Genomic DNA, 25,941 nt, shown 5'->3' with positions numbered 1-25,941 from the left:
AAGGTCGTGCAAGGAGAGAGGAGGAAAAATGAAAGGCTACAAAAGTGTAACAGCAGCCAGTTGTTGCCTGCACTTAGCTTGGCTGGCTCCGCAGCCTACACTGAATACCCTGTGGGGCAATGGGACAGAGGAAAGCTTAAGTCATTCTTTGAGCGCATCTCAGTGCAAGCTGTTGGGAAGGACAGATACTCCTGCCCTCGGGCTGTCTGCTCCTACTCTGTATACAGCTAGTGGGTGCGGGAGGCACCTCTACTGTTGCTCTGGGGATGTTTTTCTGGCTGATGACAAAGTCCACAGAAGGATTGCTCTGTTTATACAGGTCCTACACTGAACCTAGGGCCTCTCTTACCACCGCCTTCCCTCCCCTCCAAGTCCAAGTGGGGACACAGTGGGCCCCATACCTCATCACTTGACTTGCTAGATTCTCTTCTTGAGGCAAGGATAAAAGGGAAACTTAAGCGACTCTTACGCAGCAAGAGATAATCTTAAATTTGTTTTTATTGTAGACCAAGTGACCTGTTTAAAAGAGGAGTCTTAATTACAAAATTAATCTGATTGTGGCAGCAAAGCCTGAGTCCTCATGGAGAAATAACCTTGCCCCATAAATGCTTTCAAACTAGGTCCCAGTCTGCATCAGCTCCCCTGCTCTAATGTATAGTCACCTTTCCCTGGGTGGCTTTTATGGCACTCTACAAATCTGAACGGTAACGCATTTTATGCTGCCTTGTTAGACAGCAGTTACCATAAAAGAGATGTGCCTGGCTTCTCTAGTTAAAAATGAAACCGCTAGAAACTACGGGCCTGCTGACAGTGCTCAAGTGCACAGCAGGCACCTTTTGAATGGGCAGGAAGTGCAACTGGTCCTTCATTTGCTTTAATTGGAAAACATAATGTAGAGTTTATCACAAGTATAAACTGGTTTTGTATAGCTTGGGCTATGCCCCGCTTCCCATTGCTGACTAGGGAGTGGAGGGGCCTATGCAGGGAATGCAAAATAGCTGTTACAGCAGGTGCTAACCCTTTTCCTTGCAGAGAAAACCTAAACAGCTGGAAATCGGTGTTATCAGCTTGCGGAAGTGGAAAGGGAACAGCAGCTGCATCTACTTCTGCAGGTAGGGGAGAGGGCTGAGAGATGAGAGCAGTGGTGGATAAGGTCTGGCCCATCCCAGTTGTGTGTGTGGCCTGCAAGCCCGTTGTTTACCACTGCCCATGCACAGAGTTGCCTGATTCTGCTGGTTTCCATCCACATAGTTTTTTTCCTATTGGTATCTCAAAAGTGACACACACAAAACAAGGGCACGTGAAGTGAGGAGCGTGCTGATTGCCCAGCATTGACAGAGAGCTGCAGCCAATTGGAGCACTGCTCTGGTTCCATTGGCAAATGCTGTGAGGAAAACTAACCTATGGGGAAAGACCATCTTGATTTATGACACTCTTGAGGTCCACCGGGAGCCAAGGTTGTCCGTTACTGGGCTAGAGATTCTCCCAAATGCCCCAGGCTGGCCCTGAAGCTTGCAGCGCACTAACAAACAGCTATCCCTTATGTTGCATGGGGACGATCACCTACTGAAAGACTGTTGAAGTTTGGTCCAAAATGACCAAGGCCAGCTCTGCTAGCAGAGAGTCAATACCCAGCTTTTTAAAGCACAGGCATTTCCCATTGTATCAACAGTACCTCCTACTATAGCAGGCAGCCATCTGCGTGTGTCTTGGTGTGCACACACACAGCCTGGCTCAGAGCCCTGTTGCAAAGTGCCTGCACCATCCAGTTAGCATCTGCTAGTCCACACATTCCCTTCCATGGCCAAACCACATGCTGCTGTCTGTCACATTCATCCAGCTTGGAGGGGCCCCTGGCATTCTGAAATATTCTTCCACTAATGAGGAGCTAAGCCCACACTCTGCTACCCCTGCCCTTTTTCTATCAGCATAGGCCTAGCTGGGATGGAGACAATAGGTTGTTTTTCTTCCTGTTACTACATTCCACTGCCAACAAGCAAATACAATAATTCTCTAGCACAACTTAGTGTGACACACAGCAACACGGTTTCCTTTCAGACAATGGAGTGCAACCAGATGTGGGTCTGGGGCCTTACTGCAAGTGACAGGCTCCTAACCTGGCAGCGTGTTAGTAGCTAAAAGGCTGTTGGTCAGGGAGACTTCCAAGTATGCATGGACCTGCCTTTGAGAAATCCTGGAAGGTGGGACAGCTAGCAAAGGAAGAGAGCCTGGCTCCATCCAGCAGGAACAGCCAATGCAGTTGGTGGGTTACCCTGGTGCTAACATGAAATGATTTTCAGCAGGACAAGATTGTGGGCACACAAGCATTTGAGCCCCCATCAAGCAATTAACCAGGCAGTGTAGGGGCTTGCTTTCTCAGCTAGCAAAGCTCTGTACAGTTAGTGTGGGCGCTTTTCTGACAGTGCGAACACGGCATAATCAGTGGAGAACATTTTAAGTTTCCAGCCTGTTCTGTGACTTAACTGAAGAGGCAGGCTGGACTTAGCAGCAGTTGGGGAACCCTGTTTAGTTTCTGCTCTGCTAGTGCTGTAATGGACAGTCTCTTTCCTCAGTATCTAGCACTAGGGCAGTGCTAATATTCAGGCTCACCCAGGCTGGGATTCTATGATTATCGAGCTCCTGTTTGCAGGGCATGTGGACTAATAATATTCAGGTCTGAGTGATATTGTCCACATTTTACAGACTAGGAAACTAAAGCTTGATCCACTACACCAGGGCTGCATCTAGACTGGCAAGTTTTTCCGCAAAAGCAGCCACTTTTGCACAAAAGCTTGCCAGCTGTCTACGCTGGCCGCTTGATTTTGCGCAAAAGCACTGATGTTCTACTGTCCGAAATCAGTGCTTCTTGCGCAAATGCTTTGACGTTCCCATTCGGGCAAAAGCCCTTTTCCGGAAATGTTTTTGTGCAAGAGGGCCAGTGTAGACAGCTAAAAACTGTTTTGCGCAAAAAAGCCCTGATGGCGATCGGGGCTTTCTTGTGCAAAACCGCATCTAGACTGGCATAGACGCTTTTCCGCAAAAGCACTTTTTGCGGAAAAGCGTCAGTGCCAATCTAGACGCTCTTTTCCGCAAATGCTTTTAATGGAAAAACTTTCCCGTTAAAAGCATTTGTGGAAAATCATGCCAGTCTAGACATAGCCCAGTGGTTTTCAATTTATTTCCCATTGCATTCCGCTGATGCAGCTCTGTGTTATGATCCATATTTACACACACAACCTTTATGCTACCAGAACGGCCCGGAGGGTGTCACATGTGCCACAAGCTGTGCTGAATGGGGCGTGGGTTGAGATGTACTAGTCTACACTTAAAAATCAGATCAACCTAACTACATTGTTTGTGGCTATGATACACCTTGAGTACTGCAGTTAGGTTGGCCTAGGCCTTTCTGTTGATGTTGCAGAATTCTTCCATCCACCTGCCTGTTGGGAGAGGTGGATTAACACCACTAACAGAAAAAGCCCCACCTCTCAGTGCAGGAAGCATCTACAGGGCTGCAGCTCCATAGCAGCGTCACTATAGCAGGGCTAGTGCAGACATAGCCTCTAGCAGCTCCTGGGCACGGGCAGAGGCAGCATTGAAATTCAGGTGTTTAAGTCCCAGGGCCCTGCTCTGGCTCCAGGACACGGCTGCCTCCTGAAGGAGCCAATATTTTCACAACTCATTCACTTCCAGTTCTGCTGATTGATAGAATGAAAATTCAAAGTGAAGGAAATGGCCATGGAACATGTGATTGCTTCTATCGCATCTCCACGGAGACTCGCTCGTGACAGGAACATCCATGGTCAGCTCTATGGCCCTACTGCAAATGTAGGAGAAAGGACTTCTTCAATGAGCTGCTGCTACTACTCTAGTAGGGATCAAAACCAAGTTTAAGTCCTGAGAGTTAGCGGATGCCCACAGGAGCCATGTTCTGCAATCCAGGGAAGGGTCTCAAAGCACTTTACAGTCAGAAATGAATCAACCCTCATCTCACGCCTGGGAGGTAGGTAACCATTCTCCCTGGTTGAGAGAGAGGAAAATCAAGGCACAAAGAGGTTAAGTGTAGATCATTAGCTGTGCTGTAAGCAAGGAAAACGCCCGCCCCATGAAATGTTGGTACACCCATGGGAGTCACTCCTGGACAGAGAGAAACATGTACCCAATAGGAGGCTTGATAACACCAATGCTGGTCCCCTCACAGGTCAAACGGATTGAAGCCCTTCTCCTGGGGGTGCTGTCTGACCAAGTTCCAGGTTTGCTCCAGGTACATTGTGGGATAGAGGTACCACATGACTACTCCCGAGGGGTTAACAATGACAGTGAAGTTCTCTTCAGCCTTCAGGCCACTGATGATCCCGCCGCTGTACACGTCCTGGGCCTGGAAGAGACATGGTTCTTTCCATGGCGTGTCTCATCCCAAAGTACTTTAAACCCCATTTACATACTGGGATCTCTCATCTGCCTTGGAAGTGTAGCTCCTTCCCCGCTCCCGCCCCTGCAGGCCAAATAAGCAAGTGTACAGCAGGGCACAGTAACGCTACGCAACAAGGGCAGACCACTGTATCCAGCCCCGAGGGATTTTGATTAGAGGCTGCAGGAGTGGGAACGGTTCCAGTTAAAAACCCCCAAGAACCAGACTGATCCCAGAAAACCCAAGACACAATAACAACCTCCCCACCATCCCTACTAGAAATCTCTCATTCACACCCTGAGCAAGCCTGATCCACTGTAGCTGGGGAGAGCCAGGGGACGACAGCCTACCTGCAACCACACTGCCAAACAAAGTTCCTGGGCCAGGCTGGTCAGTGATTTGGTCTGATCACTGCCCCCGCCCCCCAGCACCATCTTGGAGAGAGAACTGGGGCAGGAGCTTTCCACACCAGAAAGGACCCAGTTGCCTGCGTTCAGGACAGCAGCATTCAGAGTCCACGCTAATCCCTGGAATGCCTGTTGGGGAGGGGCAGGCCCCATTCCCAGTGGGTGGATGTAACTGGGGCTGGGACTTGGCAGCTTGTGGTCTCCACCAGTGCTACGTGTTGTGTGAGGCTGAGGGGTCAGGCAAACACTACATTCAGGGGCACATTGCAGGGCACATTGCAGGAGGGGAACTCTGCACCTCAGTGCATTGTGTGTGAATGTGGCGTCTGCACTCCCCACTCTAAGGGGCCTGCATGGCAAGGGCATTTGGGATGGGCCCTGCTGGGCTTTCCTGTCTCACCTCGTACACGGCGCTGGCGGAGAAGTTGAGCTTGCTGAGGGAGGTGGTGTAGCGGTACGGCATGTCTGTCCGCCGGCTGAAGAAAACCAGGGCGCTGGCTGAGTGGGAAAGCGGGCGCAGGAATACCTCAATCCGAGCCTTCTCCTAGGGAGAAAGAGGGTATCTAGGTGCATCTCCAGTTTCTCTGCACTTCTCCCTGCACCTGCCACCCGCTCCCACAAATGCTCACCAGCTCTCGGGATGGCTCATGACTCTGCCCTGGCAGGGGCCTAGGAGCAGGGCTGATCCAGTCTCTGTGTCGGGCAGGAGGTGCCCAGCACCTACACATCGGGCATCAGCAGGAGGGAGTGAACTGGGATTATCTGACGGCCTCTCTTTCACTGCCAGAGGGTCCCAGAAACCCAAGATTAACCCTCTCCAAACCAAGTGACAAACGGGGAATGGGAGGACAAACAAAGCAGCCGAGTCCGGCAGGGAAGGAATGGACGAGGGGAATACTAGAGCTGTTAATAACAAGCGTGTCTTAGTTCAATCCTGCCGGCGGGGAAACGGGACCTCCTCTTTCCTTATGGAGGCCTCCCCCAATATTGTGCTAATTCCAAAAATCCCCAGCCATTCCCAGGCTCGGCTCTCCTTCTCCCCTGCTACCCAGCCAGTACCTCTCAGCAGCTGTTCTCCCATCCACTCCCCTCTCCCAGGCCCCTATGCTGTTGTATTCCCACACGCTTCCTTCTATACCTGAAGGACCCTGCGTCCTTGGATTCCCAAGGGGTCCTGGTTGATTTTGATCATCAGTTGGTTCTGCAGGATCTCCCTGGAGCTGCGGGAGAGGGTGCGCAGGTCGGTGGACATGAAGAGTGGGGCCGCTAGCATTGTCCACAAAGCCATCTGGGATCGGGACTGTTCATAGCTGAGGCCAAAGTTTCCAATGATCAGCTGTGGCACAGAAGGGGAGCAGCGGGTGGGGCAGAGAGAGCGGAAGAGCAGAAGGACAAATTAACAAGACAAATGCTGCAGTCAGTGCAGGGCCCAGCCATGGAGAATGATCACTGGATTCCTGGCTAGCAACTAACACGACCGTAAAGGTGTCCAGCCACATCCATGCTCACAGATGTTAAATACTCATTAATTGAAATACTAATACGTTTAAACCCCACACACACCTTGCCCCTATGCTAGGGCCTTTCATGCTGAACGAGGGATGCTGACCAGGATAGAGGAGGGGTTAGGCAGCTGTGGCAGTCTACGGAACTCTAGGCCTGTATGGTGTTCGAAGAGTTCATGAACTGCCGCCAACCATTCTCCACCCTGCTTCTAGACAGGAAATCCCTGGTGATCCTTCCCTCCACCATCAACAGCCCAAAGTTACCATGTCTGGGTCATTCCAATGGCCAGGGCCGGACACCGGCTGCAGCACATCCTGGTTCGCTGAAAACCAGTCCACAATGGAGAGGATGCTGTTCCACGAGTCTTGAATATCACCATAGTTACGCCAGAGGTTACAGATGTTTGCCAGAAGGGTGTAATTCACCTGGAAGAGAACAAGATGGTTGAAGGGGGCAGTTGAGGGAGGAGAGAAAGAGGATGTACGCGCAGAATTGAGGAGTCATCCTTTGTCATGGGGACGGTTGAGAAAGACGCATGGAAAAAAGGAGGGGGAAAAATACCAGTACTCCTCCCCTGCATACACTGTACATTCCATCGCTAGTTCAGAGGCTGACAGCAAGACTCACTGGGAACACTGGGCTCAGATTTAAGACAGTCTTGATGGATGAGTGGGAATTCAGAGAAGTGCAGTACAAGGGGTACGTCTAGACTACAGGCTTTTGTTGACAGAAGTTTTGTCGACAGATACTGTCGACAAAACTTCTGTCGACAAAGAGCGTCTACACTACATTCAGTTTTGTCGACAAAGCAAGCTGCTTTGTCGACATGGTAGTGTAGATGCAAAGGACAGTTTATATGCAATAACACCTTCTGTCGACAGAAACTCTGTCGACAGAAGGCGTTATGCCTCGTAAAATGAGGTTTACCAGCTTCGACAGAACTCAGCGGTAGTGTAGACGCAGGTATAGTTTTGTCAACAAAAGTCCACTTTTGTCGGCAAAACTCTGTAGTCTAGACACACCCAAGGTGACTCCAGGGCCAGGGGCCTGATTTGTGGGTACAGGTGAATGGCCTAGCTAACCAGCTAGAGGCAAGTGGGGGTGGGGGAGGACACAGTGGCTATCCTTGAGAACTGGTGACACAAAGGCCTAGAACGCGGTGGGGCAGAGGTGGAAGGGGAGCGAGCTAAGGGAAAACTCATGCTCCACTGTGGAGGAGTCCCCCGGGGAAGGCCAATCATTGGAGTCCTTTAAAACTGGACAGTGCCCTGAAGAACACATGGTAGGGAATGAGTCTGGGCTGGCTGGGATAGGGATGGAAAAAGGTGTCCCACAGGCCTCTGCTCTACATTTAGCTCCAGTGATTCTCCTGTAGATGTTGCCACTTTTCAGGAGCGTCCTTTTTCACTAACACCACAGATTGGTACCACTGCCCTTCCTCTCCCACCCCAACCTGACATCCTTCCACAGGGATCCACACCCGGTCTGCCAGCCCATGTTCCCTTTCGGAGAGCAATGCCGACACGGCCATCACAGCAACTGGAGCAGAGGGCAGGGAGGAAACGAAGATGTTACGAATTCAGACAACGTTACATAAAAGCTCCCCCCAGGACAGTCAGTGCAGGACACTCGGGGCATGTCGAGACGACGTTTTATTTTCGAAAGAGAATATGCAAATTCTGTGGAAATTTGCATATCTTCTTCCAATTGCTTTTTTGAAAGCGGGTCTTTCGAAAGTGAAAATAGATTGGTCACGTTTTTTTCCGGGAAAACAAACAAACAAAACCTCTCTCGAAAAACCACTCTTCCTTAAAAAAGGAGGTTTACATGGTTTTTCGAAAAAGGGTTGTTGTTGTTTTTTTTTTTTTAAAAACCCTGCATCCAGACTACTTTCACTTTCGAAAGACCCCCTTTGGAAAAAGCAATCGGAAGAAGATATGCAAATTCCACAGAAATTTGTATATCCTCCTTTGAAAATAAAATGTACTCTAGATGTGTCGTTGGAGGAAAACTAAAGGAAGTTTCCAGTGAGCCTTACCTTAGGTGGAAGTCCTCCCCGATAGGCTGGCCAGCTGCAGGAATAGGCAATGGGACGACCTGTTGCATTTAAGGCCATTGCCATCTTAGGGTAGCCTGTGAGACAAGAAATCCAGTTGGTTAAGGAGATGACTGGCACTAGTGACAGAACTAGAAAGAAAGCAGCATGGGGTGGGGGAGGAAAGGAAAATAATAGAAGCTGCCTTCCTTAAGACTCAAAAATTTGAAGGCTTCTCTACCTATACTCATGAGGCTGAAACCCCACTTCCCCCACCAACACTGCCAAAACACAGAGTAGCCCACCAAAACCCAGATCCATCAGACAAGCCACTCTCTGGCCACCTATAGGATTTCTGGAGAAAAACTGCTCTGCCTTATGGCCAATCTCCCTTCCCACTCCCCACTTCCCCAGACAGCCTCCTAGGCATGTGCAAGGCTAGTTTCTGAAAGCTCTGTAGCCCCAGTATGAAGCAAGCATCTTGAATACCTGCTAAAATCCCAGCTAGGGACTTAGCTCGGAGATGAAGGTCCAGAATGGGAGGCACAAGGAAATGAACCTAACACAATGTAGGTTCCTGCCCGTTAGCAGAGGTGTTCTCGGCCTTTTACCAAGCCACCGGTCCCCATTCAACACGTCCCTCTTGAAACATGCCTCCAGGGTCCTCAGAGACCACCCCAGAGTCCCTGGCATATCAAGGGAAGCACCATGAGAATCAGCCTATTGGTTCTGGAGATGGGGATTAGGAATTGAGATGGCAGTCCCATTGCCCCGATACATGCAGAAGCCCCCGTCTGGGGTGGCCCACAGGCTGCGAGATGTCCTCCCAGTTTCTGACACTGAGGACAGGGACAGAGTGGTGTGGGTCTCAGTCCACTCAGGCCGGGAGACACAGTCTTCACCTTGGGCCTGAACTTCTTCCGATGAGTAGCAGCCATCCAGCTTGAGCATGTCTACACCCCACTCTGCGAAGGTCTGAGCATCCTGTTTGATCCGGTCCAGCGTGGTGCCTGGGTAGCCCCCGCAAGTGTACGTGCCCAGGTCTCCATAGATGCCTAACTTCAGCCCCCGGGAGTGTGCCTGTGTGAAGTAAAGGGCTGTAAGAGCGCGTCCGCTTCCCTGGCTGCCACTCAGGGAGGTACGTGTTGGGGGGGAGGAAATGTGTCAGAGTGGACAAAGCTTCAGCATCGCTAACTGCTCTAGAGCATCACCTCCCACATCTCACAGGTCACGGGCCTCAAAGCCACAAGTGGCTGAAATACTGAGAACCCTCTATGCTCCCCATGTTCCCTTCCCTCTCGGGATCTGGTCTTTACATCAAAAGGATCCGCTCACATAATCCGCCAAGGCTTTGATCCCATGGGGAAACCTCTCAGGATCTGCGATCAGTTGCCCCGCTGCATCCCGCTTCTTCGCCATCCAGCAATCGTCTATGTTCACGTACACGTAGCCCAGCTCCTTCCAGCCATCGTCCGCTAGACGATCTACCATGTCAGCGAAGAGCTTCTCACTGCCCCAAGGATGAGGAGAGAGAGAACAGGTGCAGAGCAAGCAGAGGTAACAAAACAAACAAACCCACTAATAACCGCACTTAACACCTGCTCCTCTTTTTCCCCAAAGGCTGCAGCACAAACCGTTCACACACAATGGGTCATTCAACCGTTAACCAAGATGGAAAAGGCCTGTTGGTTACATCTTCCCCTGGCACTGCAGGGGTCTGGTCTCCACAGCAGAGTCTTAAAGCCTTTCTCCAGTCCAGTTTTAAAGGACTCCAGCAATGTTCACTTCCCTTGAGAGTCTATTCCCTTGTCCACCTGATCTCATCAATAAGAAATGGTTCTTGTTATGCCTCTTTACAGCTCTCAGAGCTGGAACTTCTCTGCCCTCCATGGCTGTGGGATCTGAGCCCCTCACAAGCTGTAATGTATCGATCCTCACAACACCCCTGGGCTAGGAGAATGCTAGTCTCCCCATTTCACAGATAGGGGAGCAGAGGATGAGGTCACACAGGAAATCTGTGGGGAGCAGCAAACTGAACCCACACCTCAGACTAGTGTAAACCACTGAATTATCCTCCCTCTCTTTACTTGCCTTGCTGTTTCCTCCCTCAATTCTCATGTGGCCAGTGCAGGCACATTTTGTCCATTTGCTCTTTCTAGTCATGCCTACCAAGCCCATCAGCAGTTTTGTTCTTTAACTGCCCTCCAGTTTCTCAATCTCTCTTGGTTACCAGGGTCCCAGAACAGCACACGGAACTGTCGGTGGGGATCTCGAGGCCTATATGGGGAGGGGCTAGTCCCCTCCCACATTGGCCATACAACCCACACCTGCAGTTTCGCAGCTCCTGGGCTCCAGCCTCAGCTACAGGGAGCCCTACCAAAAAAGCTACAATTCATACCTCCCAAAATCCCCTCACCCCATTCCCAGCCTGCTTGGAGCTAGAGACGGGGGCAGAAGGAGCTAGCTGGGGACACCAGGGACTTGAGAGGCTTCTGCATGAGGTGATCTGGGCGTGGCCAGACAGACCATTGGACCAATGACAAGGAGAGAGCCAGCAAGTGTAAATCAGGGAATCATCACTGAAGTCCCATTGCTCTGAAACTCTAACTGCACAGGTCAGGCTCCAGCACCATGGGGACCAATATCTAGACACAGACTGGTCCAGTCCCACACCTGCCACAAAAAGCCAGCTGAGGAATCCAGGCCAGGGAAGAGTGGCGGCACCCTCCCTACCAGGGGTGAACTAAAACCAAAGGTGACTTCACTGCCATCTGCCAGTGCCACAGCGCTGCACCACTCCATCTCCAGATGCACCACCTCAGTCCAGCATCTTCCTTGGGAAGACGGGGTTGGAAAAGTTTGAAAGTGTTTGGAGGTGGGTAAATAGCTTGTTTATCAATTAGTTAACCCAAACCCTTTCCTTCCCTAGATCCTAGCTTCCTGTTCCTACTAAAGTCACCTCCCCCTTTGTTAGGCTGTTGTTTTTGGTGTGCCGCTCTATTGCTGGGATTTGTTTTATTTACTTTCATGCCTCTGGCTTTCCACCCCTTGCCAGCTAGTAGTATGGTCACTGATTCCCCCAGGGCTGGCACTCCTGTGTAGGTGGCACAGCAAGGAGTTCCTTGAGTGGAAAAGCCGGGGGGGAATGGGAAGCCAGGCACCAACTTTCACAAGGAGAATGGACAAGCTTCAAATACTGATGATGGGTGGGAGGAGAAGAGGGGGAGTCTCTGTCCACCCCTCTGGGGAGCGGCTGGAGTTATGATTTGTATTATGTTCGCATCCAGAGATGGGGAGGTGCCCAGGCAGAAGAGCTCGTGGTCTGAGCTGACCTCCTGTGAGGGGGTGTCCCAGAATGACCACAGGGAGGGAGGGAACCTGTGCAAGGGTCACAGTGACAGGAACGTCCGATTCCATAGACCAGCTCAGTGTACAGAAATACATGGCTGTGGCTCATTCATATTATATATAAATCAGCAATCCCTGAGGGCCACCCCCACTGCGATATCTCTGCACACTCATCTCCAAGCCCTTTTGAAACCCTGCCTCGAGGCAAGTTCTTGTCTAATTTGCTGTCCTCTATCCTGCCCGACTGTCAGCAGGATCAAAGAGCAAGGAGGGGAATCCAGGCTGCCTTGATCATTTTACCGGGTGGAGGGGCAGGCTGATCACGTTCCAGGACTCAGGCTGGCACTCCCCTTTGGTCTTTGCTTTAACCACAGAAGGCCTTAGCGCAGAAATGAGCAGCGCTCTGATTCACCACAGCGTGTGGGCCGCGGGTGTGCTTCTGATGCTGGAGGGAAAGGAAACATTGTCCCTCCCCTTAAAATAATGTGCCTTGTTTCTATGGGGGGTGTTGAAAGGCCCGTCTGTTGAATGGAATCCCAGCAGGAGATTCCCAAATTAGATCTGACATTTCCATGAATAAAAACAGCAAACGCTGAGACGCCAGCTGGAGTACAATTAACAGGGATGTCAACCCTGTGGCTTCAGGTCACAGTGGAACTCTCCAATCCCCCTCCAGCCAGGGTCAAGAAGTGTATCTCTAGGATGTGACACGGCACAACTGAGGGTGTTATGACAATTTAAGTCTTCCTCTGAAACATGAGACATCAGTGCTGCTAGTGGTGGGAGGCAGAGACAGAGCACACCGACCCAGCGCAGCCATTTCCTCCTTCCGTCTATCGCTTTCGCAATGTTTTAAAAAGACTCTTCTCGGCCTGGAGACGTGATGGTACAGGGGGTTAGTGATCTTTGCCTCACATCTGACTTGAGTCTTGCATGAAAGGAGTCTAGTTTTCTCACCTCAGACGATGCCACAACACAACCCCTCTGCAGCCACCTCCTTCACTCCCCAGATGTTTCTGCTCCATCCACACCTTTTATTTTTCCCAGCTGCCAAATGGCTTGGGGGAGGGGAAGGGGGAAGAGACAAAGGTGGGGACTGAGTGAGGGAGAGGAGGGGACAGAGAGGGACAGACTCTGCCTAAGTGTCTCTGAATGGGGGGAAGAGATGAAGTGGAAATGGCTCAGCCCAAGGTTCAAAGTCCCCCTTCTGCCTGTGCTCTCCAGAAAAGCCAAAAGCTATTCAAACAGAACAAACGTCCTCCCCCTTCATCTCCAGAGGCAGCCCCCAGTGCTACCTGGCTCACCTGATGCAGTTGTCAGGGTCAGTCTTGCAGTCGATGTTGCAGCGAAATCTCTCCCATGCCAGCCAGCCCATCGGGGGCGTCCGCATGAGCCCGTTCTCCAGAGCCAGGGCACAGGCCACTAGGGCCAGGCCAGAGACAAAGGCTGCCAGCTTCATTGCTCTGGAACTAGGGATAAATGCTGATGAGAGACTCAGAAACCTTTCAGTGGAAAGAGCCCTCTCCTGCCTCAGAAATCAATGGGGGAGGAGGAGTTTACCTCTACAGGGGGTCACCTGGTCCTGCCCACCCATCCAGCACACACTGACAGTGGAGAGGAATACAATGAGATATGCCACTGCTATGCTTATAATAAGCACGAGACCCTTTTAGGGAAAAGGCAATATGTAGCGTTTATTGAGAATACAATGGTAAAGCAGCTAACACACACACACACACACACACACACACACACACACATTGATATTAGAATTCCCAGTCCAGGGTCCGGATTGCTCTGGTGGCCAGCCAGATTGCTAGAGCCCCACCCCTCCCTACCTGTAACCAGTCACGACACGATGCTCCATGGGGGTGAAATTTTGGCAGGACAAACCCCAAAACTATGGCAAAGCAGCCCCTTCTTATAGCAATTTTCCTTTATTGGCATTAGTAAATTTCATTCCATTATGCTGTAATTTTAACTACATGGCTACATTATGTCCAGCCCCCTTTCCCAACCCAGCCCAATGCAAATTATATACCACAACTCTGTTATCAGCTCCAGGCCAACCCAGCTGCAGTATCTGTGGAGGAACCTGCGGTGGCTTCTGTTGTTAGTTGCCCCTCTCTGCCTTTGTTCACCTCAGAGGGGAGGTTGTATCACTCACTCCATGGCTGCATTTGGGTTCCTTCCATATCCCCACTTCCTCTTCCCTCTAGTCCGGCTGCCTGAGAGAGTTTTGTTGGGTTCTGCCACAAACACCAACTCCAGTAGAGCAATCCATGAGTGACCCAGAGCCCTGACTGCAATTCGGCATGTTACCACACCACCTGCAGCCCAGCATCCCACCTGCATGACACCATCATATTCCACCTGTACCCTACTGTTCCCTCACACACTGTCCAGTGCCCTGCAACCCCAAAGCACCTGTGCAAGATACTTCCATCCAGCCCCGCACATCCTCCAAAGTACCATGTCAGGTCCATTTCTCAGTGACTCATCCCGGTTTGCTCACCGATCCTCCTGCATTCGTTCCATTACTCCCTACGCATTCCAGTCTGCCTTCGAAAAGTGGCTCGGCGCACGCAATGCCTGCGCCCCCAAGCAGCATTCCCTCTAAACTGCGCAGCACAGCTTCACAGGTGATTAATCAGCCCCGCCCAGTCTGAGGCTCAGGGCCTGTGCAAGGAGCTGACTGGGAGGGGCTGAGTAATGACCTGTGAAGCTGTGCTGCCGCATAAGGGAACACTGCCCCCAAGCACCTCACAGGTGCCACCTGCCCCCCAAAGCAGGACTTTATCATACCCAGTGTTCCCCTGCACCATCACCCATTAGTAATGGCCCAGTGCACTCCCGTGTCCAGAATGTACACTCAAGAGTCCAGCAGTTAGGCAACACACCCGCCCAATACGCTCACTGAGCTGGACTATTGGCTTTTGCTGGACTGTGGCAAACTCTGCTTCTGCTGTCCTGAGGGGGATGCAGCGTTCTCTGGCTCACGGCTTCTTTTTGCTCTTTGTTAATTCTGGGCCACAAATGTGATGGGAAAAGACACATGACAGGGTGTGCAGACATGGGGGCGGGGTGTCTACCAGGGATGTGAAACTGCTCATAGGTTAATGTGCATGGTTACACACAGCCCTTCCTCTGTGCCCCCCCCGCCACCCTCCCTCCACATACACTGCTGCCTCTGTGGTAGATGCAGCCGTGTGGGGGAGCAGGCAGGAGCCAGTATCTGCCAGCAGCTGGCTTTTAAATTGGGTCCCTGCACGTACCAGCTTCCAGGGAACCGAATGCCCCCCACCACTGTGTAACTGATGAAAACGTCAGGGGTTATATATTCACTTGAATAAATGAATTTTAAGATCCCTAGTGTCAACACAGCATACTAAGCCCAGGCTTTGACTTGGGTTTGAGCCTCAGCCCTGCTTCTGTCCACACACAAGTCAGCCTGACTTGAGACAGTAAGCCCTCAGCACCTGGGCTGTATGAGCGCAGCTCAAGCTGCAGATCTGAGTCAGAAGGTCAGTGCAGTGCAGTTTGGACGTGTCAGCAGGGCTGTGAGACCTGGGGCCAGCAATTGCAAACCTGGGCCTGCCATGCTGTGTGGGCTCTCAAGCGTAGCTTTACAAACACAAAGCCCAGATCCCACAGACCCGAGTTTACAGTGCAGTGCACACGCACCTGGTCATGTACTTGGCTTGGTTTTTTTTTTTTCTAATCTTTGATCCTCACTTCTGCCTTAGGTGACCTTCTATAACAGGCTGAGTGGAAGAAACGTATTTGCTTTCGTATGCACTGTTTACAGTCAGAGCCTGCAGCTTATCTACACTACATCTCTAGACTGTGTCCTCACCTGGCCACAGCTTCTTCCTCCTCTTCAGCCATCCCCTGCCTGCTTCCCTCCAGGCCACTTAACCCCCTTTGCTGCCAGAATAGTCTCCCTTTCCTTCTGCCAGCATCAGGTCTCTCTGCTCTTCTTGAATCTGTACTGATTCCCCTCATTTTCCTTCCACATAAACATCTCCTTGCTCCCTAACCTCTCCAGAACCTCTGCTCCCATTTCTTGTTCCCTGCTCTGCATAACGCTCTAGCCATTCGTGCCTTCCAACTGTTCCCTTTGGAGGTGCTGGCACTCTGGGATGAACAAAAAGTTTTGGGAAACTGGGCTCCACGCGGTGCTGCCACTTTGAAACGTCACCTGCAGCCTGGGGACACCCCAGCTGGCCCCAAGATGCACGCAGCTTTTCAAAACAGCAGCACTATGTGGAGCCCCAGGCTTCAAACGGCAGTGCTGCTTTAAAGTAACCCCTCTTCTTCCCCCCTTCCCCCTCTGCTGCCTCTTTCTGATAGAGGCAGCAAGGGGGGCAGCGACTAGTGGACTATCTGATAAGCATTTGCTTATCGGACAGTCGACTTGTCCTTCACATCCCTACTCCCAGGGCTTCATGGCTGTAGAGAAAAGCTTGAGAATGTGACCCCTAAAAGCCATATCTCCCAAAGACTGAAAGAACCCCAAAGTTAATATTTTTGGCTTAAATCAGGAGATTTCAAAAAGCCCACAATTAGAGGGCCCTGACATTATTTTCAAATAGCTGGGATTGAAAGTGTTGAACATGGTCATAGGTGCTGGAACAAAGGGTGCTAGGGATGCTGCTGCACCCCTGGCTTGAAATGGCTCCCTTCATATACATTTGGTTAAGTGACACTCAGCACCCCCACTGTATAGATTGTTCTTGCACCCCTACACCTGTGCAAAAACGGTGCTTTCTTCCTCATCTGCACCCTGTGGAACTTCTATCTGTGTCTGCTCAAGTTAGCAGCAAAGAAACTGTGGGTGCTATTTGCTAGGGAGTGGAGATGCAAAGTACAGCAAACCAGCAGCCTAGCACGGCTGGGGAATATCTGTAGCATGGAAGGCCACCCCGGCCAGCAGAGCGTTGCACCTTTGGTGCAGGAGAGCAGCAGGAGTTTTCCTACACCTGATGGCATGCATCTGACGAAGTGGGTCTTTGCCCATGAAAGCTTATGCTCCAATAAATCTGTTACTCTATAAAGTGTCACAGGACTTCTTGTTGTTTATGCAGATTGAGACTAACACGGCTACCCCTCTGATACTTGTATTCTTAATTCAGTAATTAACTGAACACAAGATTATCCAAAGCTTATCTTAGAAGGCAATGTATATTGCAAACTGTTTTGTGAACGCTTGTAAAATGTGTATTAATAACACTAATGCTAAACTTTTACTTACAACTTACTTCATATTAAATACTGAACCTAAGTGTAAAAGAAATGAAAGCCACTCAATGTGTAGCAGAAGAAAATCTGATGGGCATTAAGAAGGGAAACAGACTTGCTGAGTCCTTGAGCAAGATGGGGGAAGACACGGCTCTGGGATTCCGGAAAGGGCAGGGCCTGGGGTATAAGGGGTGGGGTAGGTGCCAGATTCCCCCAGCCAGCCTTTCAGCACTGCCCAGCTGGGGCTCTGGCAGTGATTAAAAGGGTCTGGAGCTCCATCTGCTGCCAGTAGTCCAGCGATGGCCAGAGAAGTTTCCTTGGTTGCCTGGAGTCATGGCAGGATGGACAGAAATGTCAGATGGGCCGGATCCAGTCTCTGGGCCATATTTTGACCACTCCTGTACCGGGCTGTACACTTCATTGCTCATGCAGCCAAGCCATGTGTATAATCCACAGGCAAACCAAGGCCAAGCTGGGGAGGGACTGGCTAGAGTGGTGGGCAACAGTGTTCCCTCTAATTTTTATATCTCTGGGCAGAATAATTTTTATGTGTACCAATATGGAGGTGATGTATCACATAACAAAAGTCATTCTGCACATGGACACATTTTGGCGCTGAGGGGTTGAGGTACAGGAGAGGGCTCGGGACAGGGGCATATGGCGGGGTGCAGACTCGGGTGGGCCTGGAGATGGGGGGGTTTAGGGTGCCAACTGGCCTAGGGATAGAGGACTATCCAGCCTTTTCTTATCACTGCAGCTGCGGGCCAGGTGAGTGGCACCAGTCTACTGCCACCACAGCTCTAGCAGGCACAGCTGAGGGAAGGGCACTTGTCTCTAGCCAGAGCAGGTCCAGGATAGGCTGGGTGGGAGCCAGGGAAGAGGTTCCTGCCCCCTGGCAGCGGCAGTTCTGGGTTGGGCATGATGGCCCAGGGAGCAGGGAGAGGGAGATGCCCCTCACTCAGCCTCAACACAGAGCAGCTGCAGCTGGGTGGAGGCGTTCCAGCTCTGGCATAGAGTTGCCAGGGCTGGAGGAGGGAGAGGCCCCTCCTTGCCACAGAGCTGCCGAGGTCAGGAGAGAGATGATTCTACCCAGGCTGCTCCATGCTGGATGTTGGTAGGGAGAGGCAGCGCTCTGTGCAGCCACCTCGAGCGGGGCTTGTTAGGCAGCTCCACAGCAGCACAGAGGAAACTTAGGGGGGACAAGGGGCCTGGCTGCAGGATGGGGGCTGACTAGCGTGCGGGGCTGACTGGCCAGCTAGAGAAGGGAATGGCCAGAGTGGGGAAGGGAACGTGTGTGACTGACCCTGTCTGCTACATGTGCAGAGAACAGCTTACCAGAGAGCACCTGTGGCACCAAATGGGCATTCTGTGGGCCTGACTGCAATGCCAACGAGGCTTTCCTGGCTGCCACCCCGCTGACTAGGGTGCTACCCCATGGAACCTAGAACACTCCTTGAAATTTTGGAATTGATCTGGTGCAAAAGTGGCAGACAGAGCAATGCTGCTGCCTGGATTGTGGGGCCTTGCTTTGCTTGCCCAACTAGAAAGTGGAACTTGGTCTAAATAGGAAAGAAGGAGCTAGCTGTGGCCAAGGCTTTTAAGTTCCCTCTTTCGGTTTCACAAGGTGTAGAACTAGTCTGGAGATTGGGCATCAAATCTTCAAGCAGTCACAAGTTCACAGAGAGATACAGACAGACAGCAGGGAGGAGACTGCAGCTGTACAGACTGGCTGCTTTTACTAATGTCAGCCACAGACACTTGGGCAACAGACACGTTATAAATACCTAGATAAATAAGATAGAAAGAATCAAGCATGGCAGGTCTCAGTACTCTCTGAGGAGATGGGTCCATGTTACAAAATCTCATTCAGTTCAGCACTCCACAGCACTGGTGAAGCTATGGCTGGAATACTGGATGCCACACTTCAGGAAAGATGTGGACAAATTGGAGAGAGTCCACAGGAGAGTGACAAAATGACAAAAGGTTTAGAAATCCTGACCTCCGAGGAAAGGCTACAAAAACTGGGCATGTTTAGTCTGGAGAAAAGAAAACTGAGGGGGCACCGGATAACAGTTTTCAATGTGTTAAGGGCTGTTTGTGAAGAGGAGAGTGATCAGATGTTCTCCCCGTCCACTGAAGGGAGGACAAGAAGTAGCAGGATTAATCTGCAGCAGGAGAGATTTAGGTTAGATATTAGGAGAAACTTTCTAACTCTAAGAATAACTAAAACCCTGCAATAGGCTATCAAGGGAGGTAGTGGAATCCCCATCAGTGGAAGGTTTTTAATAACATGTTGGATGGACGCCTGACTAGCTACCATTCACCCTTCATTAATGGCAATTTGCCTCACACAGATTACAGGGACGGTCTAGGTCTGCTTGGTCCTGCCGTGAGGGCAGGGGGCTGGCCTAAATTGCCTCTTGAGATCCCTTCCACTCCTAGCGTTCTATGATTCTGTGTCTCCAGCTGGTCCTGTGCTCTAGCCCCAGACCGCAGAGCAGTTCTGCTTCTCTTTTCTTTTTGGTGTCTAGGCACATGGGGCTGCCTACGTGCCACTTTTCTTTAGCACTCAGCATAAGCCCAGCATCTCTGCAATAGGCTATCAAGGGAGGTGGTAGAAAACCCATCAGTGGAAGGTTTTTAAGAACAAGGTGGACAATCCCCTGTCAGGTATGGTCTAGGTGTACTAGGCCCTGCCTCAGCACAGGGGATTGGACTTCAGATGACCTCTCTAGTCCTAAATTTCTATGATTCTATTACTGTTGCTGCACAGGAAGGCCCATGTCGACTAGAATAGCAGGAGAAGGGATGCTCCTTGTCAGGACCAAGTTGTACTGCGGAGCTGTGTAGAGAAATTCAAGGCAAACCTAGCAAGCAGTAGAGGTGCATTGTAGGTTAGGAGCCAAATTCTCCTGAGCTGGGTGATCTCACAGCTTCCTAGTAAACCTTGTGCAGGGGCTCAGGACTGCAGCAGGGAGAGACATCTCTCCCCAAGCCCTGAAGCTGGCCGGAAAGAAAGCAGGGGGCTTCCCATCCCCACTAAACCCAGCACTGTGCTGCGGGAGAAAGGGGACCCCTGCTCACTAATTCCAGCAGGGAGCCACCGAGGTAAGCCCCAGTGCTCTGCCCTACCCTGAGCCCTCAGCATCCTCCTGCACGCCAAAGCCTTCATCCCTAGCCCAAAACTCACACCCTCAGGCCAGAACCTGTACTTCCTCCTGCATCCCCACTCCCTTATCCTTAGTCCCACCCTAGAGACTGCACCCCAGCCAGAGTCCTTGCACCCAATCCTCTGTCCCCAACTTGAGCCCTCTCCTACACTCAGCACCACATGGCCCCACTCCTGCCACATTAATTTTTGTTAGGTGCACCAATATGAAGATGACATGTCACACATCCCCTCTGTGTCACACATCCCCTGACACTGGTGCATGTAAGAACATTCATTTGGCTCGGGGTGGAGGAAATGAGAGGGAACACTGGCTAAGGGTCATGTGCATCTGTAATCTGCAGGGTAAATTGGCATTAATCTCAATCCAGTCCATATAAAGCAACATGTTTCCTTTGAGAAAAAAGTGGGTCCTTGTATAGGGGCCAGATTGTAACCATGTCCAAACTGACTGGGCTGCTCCCAGCAGAGAAATACCGACCTTTAGTCCTCCCACACGAGAGAACCTCCTGCAGGCAAATAAGATCTGGCTCTCAAGTCACAAACTCCTCCCAGGAAAAAATGACTTTTGGGCTGTCTCTACACTGGGCCAATTATTCCAGAAAATCAGCCACTTTTCCGGAATAAGCTGCGAGCTGTCTACACTGGCCCTTGAATTTCTGGAAAAGCAACAATGCTCTACTGTACAAAATCAGCCGCTATTCCAGAAAAACTATTCTGCTCCCGCTCGGGCATAAGTCCTTATTACAGAACACTGTTCCGGAAAAGGGCCAGTGTAGACAGCCCAGTAGTCTTTTCCGGAAAAAAGCCCCGATCGCAAAAATATCGATCGGGGCTCTTTTCCAGAAAAGTGCGTCTACATTGGCCACAGACGCTTTTCCGGAAAAAGGGCTTTTACGGAAAAGCAGCCTGCCAATGTAGACGCTCCTTTTCCGGAAAAACTGAAAATGGAATAGTATTCCGTTTTAAGCAGTTCCGGAAATTCATGCCAGTGTAGACACAGCCATGCTGTGCTGAGATGCTGGGCTCCGTAGGGGCCCAGTGCAACACCAGGGAAATCAACAGGAGTCTTTCCCTTGACTTTAACGAGCATTGGATTTTGCACTGTCTGCTAAGATAAAATGGGGAACAATCCTCAGAGATCTGAGAAGGTCGAGGACCCCACATTGGCAACAGTAATCATCTAAACATATTTACAATGGAGAGATAAGTAGCTCTGAGGCCCGGGGAAGTAGGACATGGAGTCATAAATAACTTTTAGTTTATTTATCCCAAATCAGCCCCAAATCAGTAGCAATTACAAGCTGTAATCATTTGATGACTGTTCTATGAGCTGGGTGGAACCTTGGAGAATCTCAGTCCAGACTGCGCTTACACTGCAAAAAGTCACCAACACAGCTTTCGCAAGCTGATGTTCCTGCTGGAAGTCTCAGTAGAGGTCAAGAACTGACCAGGGTTAGAGCCCAGTGAATGTCTCATTATGAGCAACACAACTCATAAGTTTGGCCCTGGTTTCAGGAATTATCCAGGATTGTGACTCATCTTTGTTATTCGTACTTGTCCAATGAACATAGGGCAGCCTATGGGACAACTGTGAACTATTCATTTCATTTACTCGCTGTTCAGGGTGTGATACTGGTTTCCCAAGTCACATGGGACTATTTATGCTCTGCAACTTAAAGACCAAAATTTTAACAACAAAATTCCCAGCCCCTCCCCCCAATACCTATCAGCGTGGACTTGCAGTAGCAGGAAGAGAACTGCCTTTTCCCTGCCCAACTGGAGGAAGTTCCTCTCCTGCAGTGAGAGAAGACTGGGGGGAGTCCTCTCTTCTGTACCCCAAACCTCTCACCCCCAGTTCCATCCCAGATACTGCACCTCCTACCACAGCCTTCACCCCTGCACCTCAACCCTCTGCCCCAGCCCTAAGCTCCCTCCCGCACGCCAAACCCTTCATCCCCAGCCTGAGTCCTCATGCCCCCAACCCTACGCCCCTTCCTACACTCCAAACTCCTCAGTCCCACCTACACCACCGATCATGCACATGCAGAATGAATGTGGTATGTGCACCAATATGGAGATGAGGTGTTACACATAACATGCATACAGGCACCACATTCATTCCACAGAGGGACATAAAAAAAATTAGAGGGAACACCCGTGAACACTCCTGACACTAACTGCCAGCCCACTAGTCCGCATCTGAATGTGTGTGACTAAGTTATTTTTTCATCTTGAGGGGTGACCCTGCCTTGAAGCTGGTTCAAGTGCCCGTGTGGCGCTCCCGGCACTGTAGTCACTAGTATCCCAAGTCTACAGCCCTCACCCAGGCACGTCGACGACCGTGCAGCCAGAGACCCCGTCCAAAAGAATCACCCCTCTCGGGCAGGCAGGATCTGTCCGGTTCCTTGTCCACTCCCGCTCCCTGCAGGCACATGTAGGCTGCAGAGCGCCAGCCCTGCCCCCAGCGCGGAACCCGCGTCCGCCTGCAGCGCCCGCAGCCTGCGCCTGCCCGGGCGCCCGCCGGGTCACTTACCGGGAGGGGTCCTGGCGCCGGGTAGCAACCAAGCAGCCGCTGCAGCAACTCACCCTCCGCCGGGACCCCAGCCAGGGCGGGCCATCACGTGATCCCCGCCCATTGATCACCTGACCGACCGGTTTGGCAACTTTGGAAAGGCAGGGGCGGGGTCAGCAGCGGAGCAGAGCCCGGCGGGGTGGCTGGGCGCGCCCGGTGCGGGAGGCGAAGCCGCCGGCCTCTCAGGGGGTTGCCGCAGCCTCCGCTTCCCGAGCCTGCCCTGTCGGGCGCGGACAATCAGCGCAACCAGTCCCTGGGAGAGCAGCTGCTTGGCAGGCGGGGGGAGGGAGCGATCGCTGCCACCAATGCCAGGGGAGAGACTGAGATGACTTGCCAGTCAGGGCGAAGGCCGCATCTCCCCCTTTTGAGGTGACTGTGGTTCCTAAAGGCCCTGTTAATGATTATAGTTGTACTGGTTGAGCCTCGAGCCCCCAAGCTTCTACTGTATCGGGCCCTGTACTCACCCTGTGTCTGTGACACACGCAGTTGTGTAGTGATATGGGCGGCAGGTGACCTTGCCCCCTCTCCCCATGCAAGCTACCCTCCTTTCCCATGTGGCTAAAGGAGCCCCAGCTGTGAACAATCCCAACCCCCTGGCCAGCACAATTGGACTGATCTCCCATCATTGCCTGGATGGGCTGAGCCTATGCTATGCACCAGCCATATCCAGTGGCTACAGCACTAGCCTAGGAGTTGGGAGTAGGGTTGCCAGATGGTTTCAACAAAAATACCAGACACTCTTGACATTACATTACAATCTACATTACATCTTCTTTAGAAAATACCAGACATTTACATGTTCTTATTTCTATTTTTTCAATTTTTTCAAGCTCAAATACTGGACTGTCCCATTCAAAACCGGACACCTGGCAACCTTAGTTGGGAGCCCCCAGGTTCAATTCTCTCCTCTTCTAGGCTTCCTGTATGAGCTTGGATATGGCCCAGATCCTCAGAGATATTTCAGAGAAACAATGGGAGATGCCTAACTGCCTTTGAAGATTTGGGTCTTAGTCTCTCTGTACATCTATTCACCATCAGTAAAATGGCTTTTCCCTACCTCAGAGGAATGCTGTTAAGAATAGAAACTGTCTGCTGTGGGGAGTGACATGCAACCATGGGTGCCAAACTCAGGGCAGATGGCCAAGTAGCAGGACAGAGACCCCAAACTGGTGGTATGTTGCATAATTAGATTTCACCAATCCAGGAACAAATGTTATCTTTAAAAGGTATTATAACAGTTTTACCATCTGTCCAAGGGGACTATCTTGTCACTCAAGCAAGATGGACTTAGTTTGCTAGGCATAAAAATGACAAAATATTGAGGATTTTCCCAATTCCAAGAGACCTTCCATTTACCTTGAGTCAATTTGTACCTTAGGTCTTACATCAAAGATGCTTACATCAAAGCCAATCCTATAGTAAACTATGTAAAGATTTATTTTAAAAAGAATTACTACATTGTTAAAGCAGGCAGACATGTGAGACAAGTGAGTTAGTCTATGGCTCCACTAGGTGACAGAATTGTAGTAGTCTGTCAGCTGTGAATCTCCTTTAGGGCTACCCAATTTGACCTGGAGAATCTCTGCTTCTGTTTCATAACTTTAACCTTGTGAGAGTCCAAACAGCAAAAAAGATGAAAAATTTTCTTGTCAACTATTTTTATTCCCTTCTTCCAGGCTTATGGGGCATGTCCTCTTGCATCAAGCCTCTTCGTAAGTCTTTGTATTATGCTGTCCACAGTGGCCCATTTAGTTTTGGTAAGCCTTCTTGATGGTTAGGAGGGTGCGTCTACACTGCAACAAAATTTTGGGATACCAGAGTATCCCAAAACAGCTATCCCGTGTCTTCATAGCAAGCCTGTTATTTTGGGCTTGCTATTCCGACGTCCCTATAAACCTCATTCTACAAGGAGTAAGGGACGTTTCTGAATTGCGTTTTATTTTGAAACATAGTGCTGTGTAGACAGTGCCAAATGACAAAATAAGCTATTTCAAAATAGCATAGAAATAATACACACAATTTGCATAGCTCAAATTGCATATTTTATTTCTAGTTATGGTGTAGTGTAGACGCACCCAAGATGATCCCTCCTTACGGGTTTGTCGTTTCAGAGCAAAAAAATTTTAGAGTTACAAAGCAAAAACTTAAATATTACCTGATCACCTGGAATAAAGATACTATGGGTGATCAATGCATGTAGCAACCACAAACATTTCATAAAATCTAAACACATTGTTATGGGTCCAATATCCACCTTAAGCATACTAACACACAGGTGACCCAGACTGGCTTCCAGCAATGAATTAATTGTCAGTATTGGTCTGAAGCCTAAAGCCCTGGTAAGAGCTGGCAAAGCTGGCCTGCCAGCATCACAGATATGTTAAAGACTGAAATGCTCAGATACCACAATAATGGGGGCCTAATTAGTACCTCAGAAAGCTATAATAAAAAGAGCCATAGCCCCAAAGATCTTACAATCAAAGTATAAGTCCATAGAAAATAAGTGGATAAAACAAACAGGGGGATCAGATGGAAGCAATGGGGCTGTATTGGTCCCCATAAAAGAGAGTGGTCACAGAAACCAGCTGTTTACCCACTGTTACTGCTGCTTGTTAGGGGATGTGTGATGTTAAGTTGTTGTACAATCCCCATCTACAAGTTCTGCCATGTGTTCCAAGGAACATTAAAGAAACCCACATTTATTTCAAGTTTTGTTTCATCCCCCGTTGTCACAATATGGCAATGTCAGTCTGATATTTGATAGCACTTACCACAACTGCATTTGAGATCCAAACAGCAATTAAAGTTTGCATGTAAAAAAGTCAGCAAGGTGAAGAAACAAAAGACCAATGCACTTCTGCGGTTTCACAAAAGAATTATAAAGAAGTGGCACTTCCTAGACTGCAGACACATGGGCTGATTGCCATGTGGCAAAGTTTGAATGCCATCTCAGCTAAGAAGACAGAATCAAGAGGGATGAAGACTTACCCACCTAAAGTTGTCTTCTTGTTATGACAAATGGACATATTGTCAGGGGATAATATCTAATATCTTTAAAGAGAGCATGATCGGGCAGCTGTGTGCCTACCAAAGCTAGGAGAGAAAAGCAGGGACACGTCTTGGAAGGACAGGGGTGTGTTAACATGACACCACCCCGCTGGGTGTCTCCCGTTTAGGGACAGTCCCACCTCACTAGGGACACACCACGCGGGCCACACAGCTATAGAACTAAAAGTTAGTTCTAACTTT

At 50.3% G+C, this 25,941-nt stretch overlaps 1 protein-coding gene across 4 annotated transcripts; it reads right to left on the bottom strand.

The window, feature by feature from the left end:
* Positions 1–480: 480 nt before the first annotated feature.
* On the bottom strand, positions 481–25,798 carry NAGA (alpha-N-acetylgalactosaminidase). Of its 4 annotated transcripts, none has more exons than XM_006120517.5 (9): positions 25,685–25,798; positions 13,012–13,176; positions 9,695–9,869; positions 9,262–9,439; positions 8,363–8,457; positions 6,588–6,749; positions 5,957–6,154; positions 5,219–5,362; positions 481–4,378 (listed from the first exon to the last, which is right to left on the bottom strand). In XM_006120517.5, exons 2-9 carry the CDS (start codon positions 13,164–13,166, stop codon positions 4,196–4,198), a joined length of 1,290 nt encoding a protein of 429 aa, XP_006120579.3. In that variant the 5' UTR covers positions 13,167–13,176; positions 25,685–25,798; the 3' UTR covers positions 481–4,195. The 4 variants fall into 4 exon arrangements, with proteins under 4 accessions (XP_006120579.3, XP_075791902.2, XP_006120577.3 ...); XM_075935787.2 differs by having other exon boundaries at positions 25,681–25,705; XM_006120515.5 differs by lacking the exon at positions 25,685–25,798 and adding an exon at positions 22,654–22,807.
* Positions 25,799–25,941: the final 143 nt, after the last annotated feature.

This window comes from Pelodiscus sinensis, chromosome 1, assembly GCF_052426305.1.
Source record: "Pelodiscus sinensis isolate ZL-2025 chromosome 1, ASM5242630v1, whole genome shotgun sequence".
NCBI lineage: Eukaryota > Metazoa > Chordata > Testudines > Trionychidae > Pelodiscus > Pelodiscus sinensis.
The sequence above is the reverse complement of the archived record's forward strand: the minus strand, read 5'-3'. Positions and strand labels throughout refer to the sequence as shown.

Excerpts from the sequence above, each read along its gene's own strand:
- NAGA (XM_006120517.5), bottom strand. The coding sequence starts at position 13,166 with ATGAAGCTGGCAGCCTTTGTCTCTGGCCTGGCCCTAGTGGCCTGTGCC. Across the intron at positions 6,155-6,587 it reads ATTGGAATGACCCAGACATG|CTGATCATTGGAAACTTTGG; the intron begins GTAACTTTGGGC and ends TCTGTGCCACAG. Across the intron at positions 4,379-5,218 it reads CCGCCAGCGCCGTGTACGAG|GCCCAGGACGTGTACAGCGG; the intron begins GTGAGACAGGAA and ends TGTCTCTTCCAG.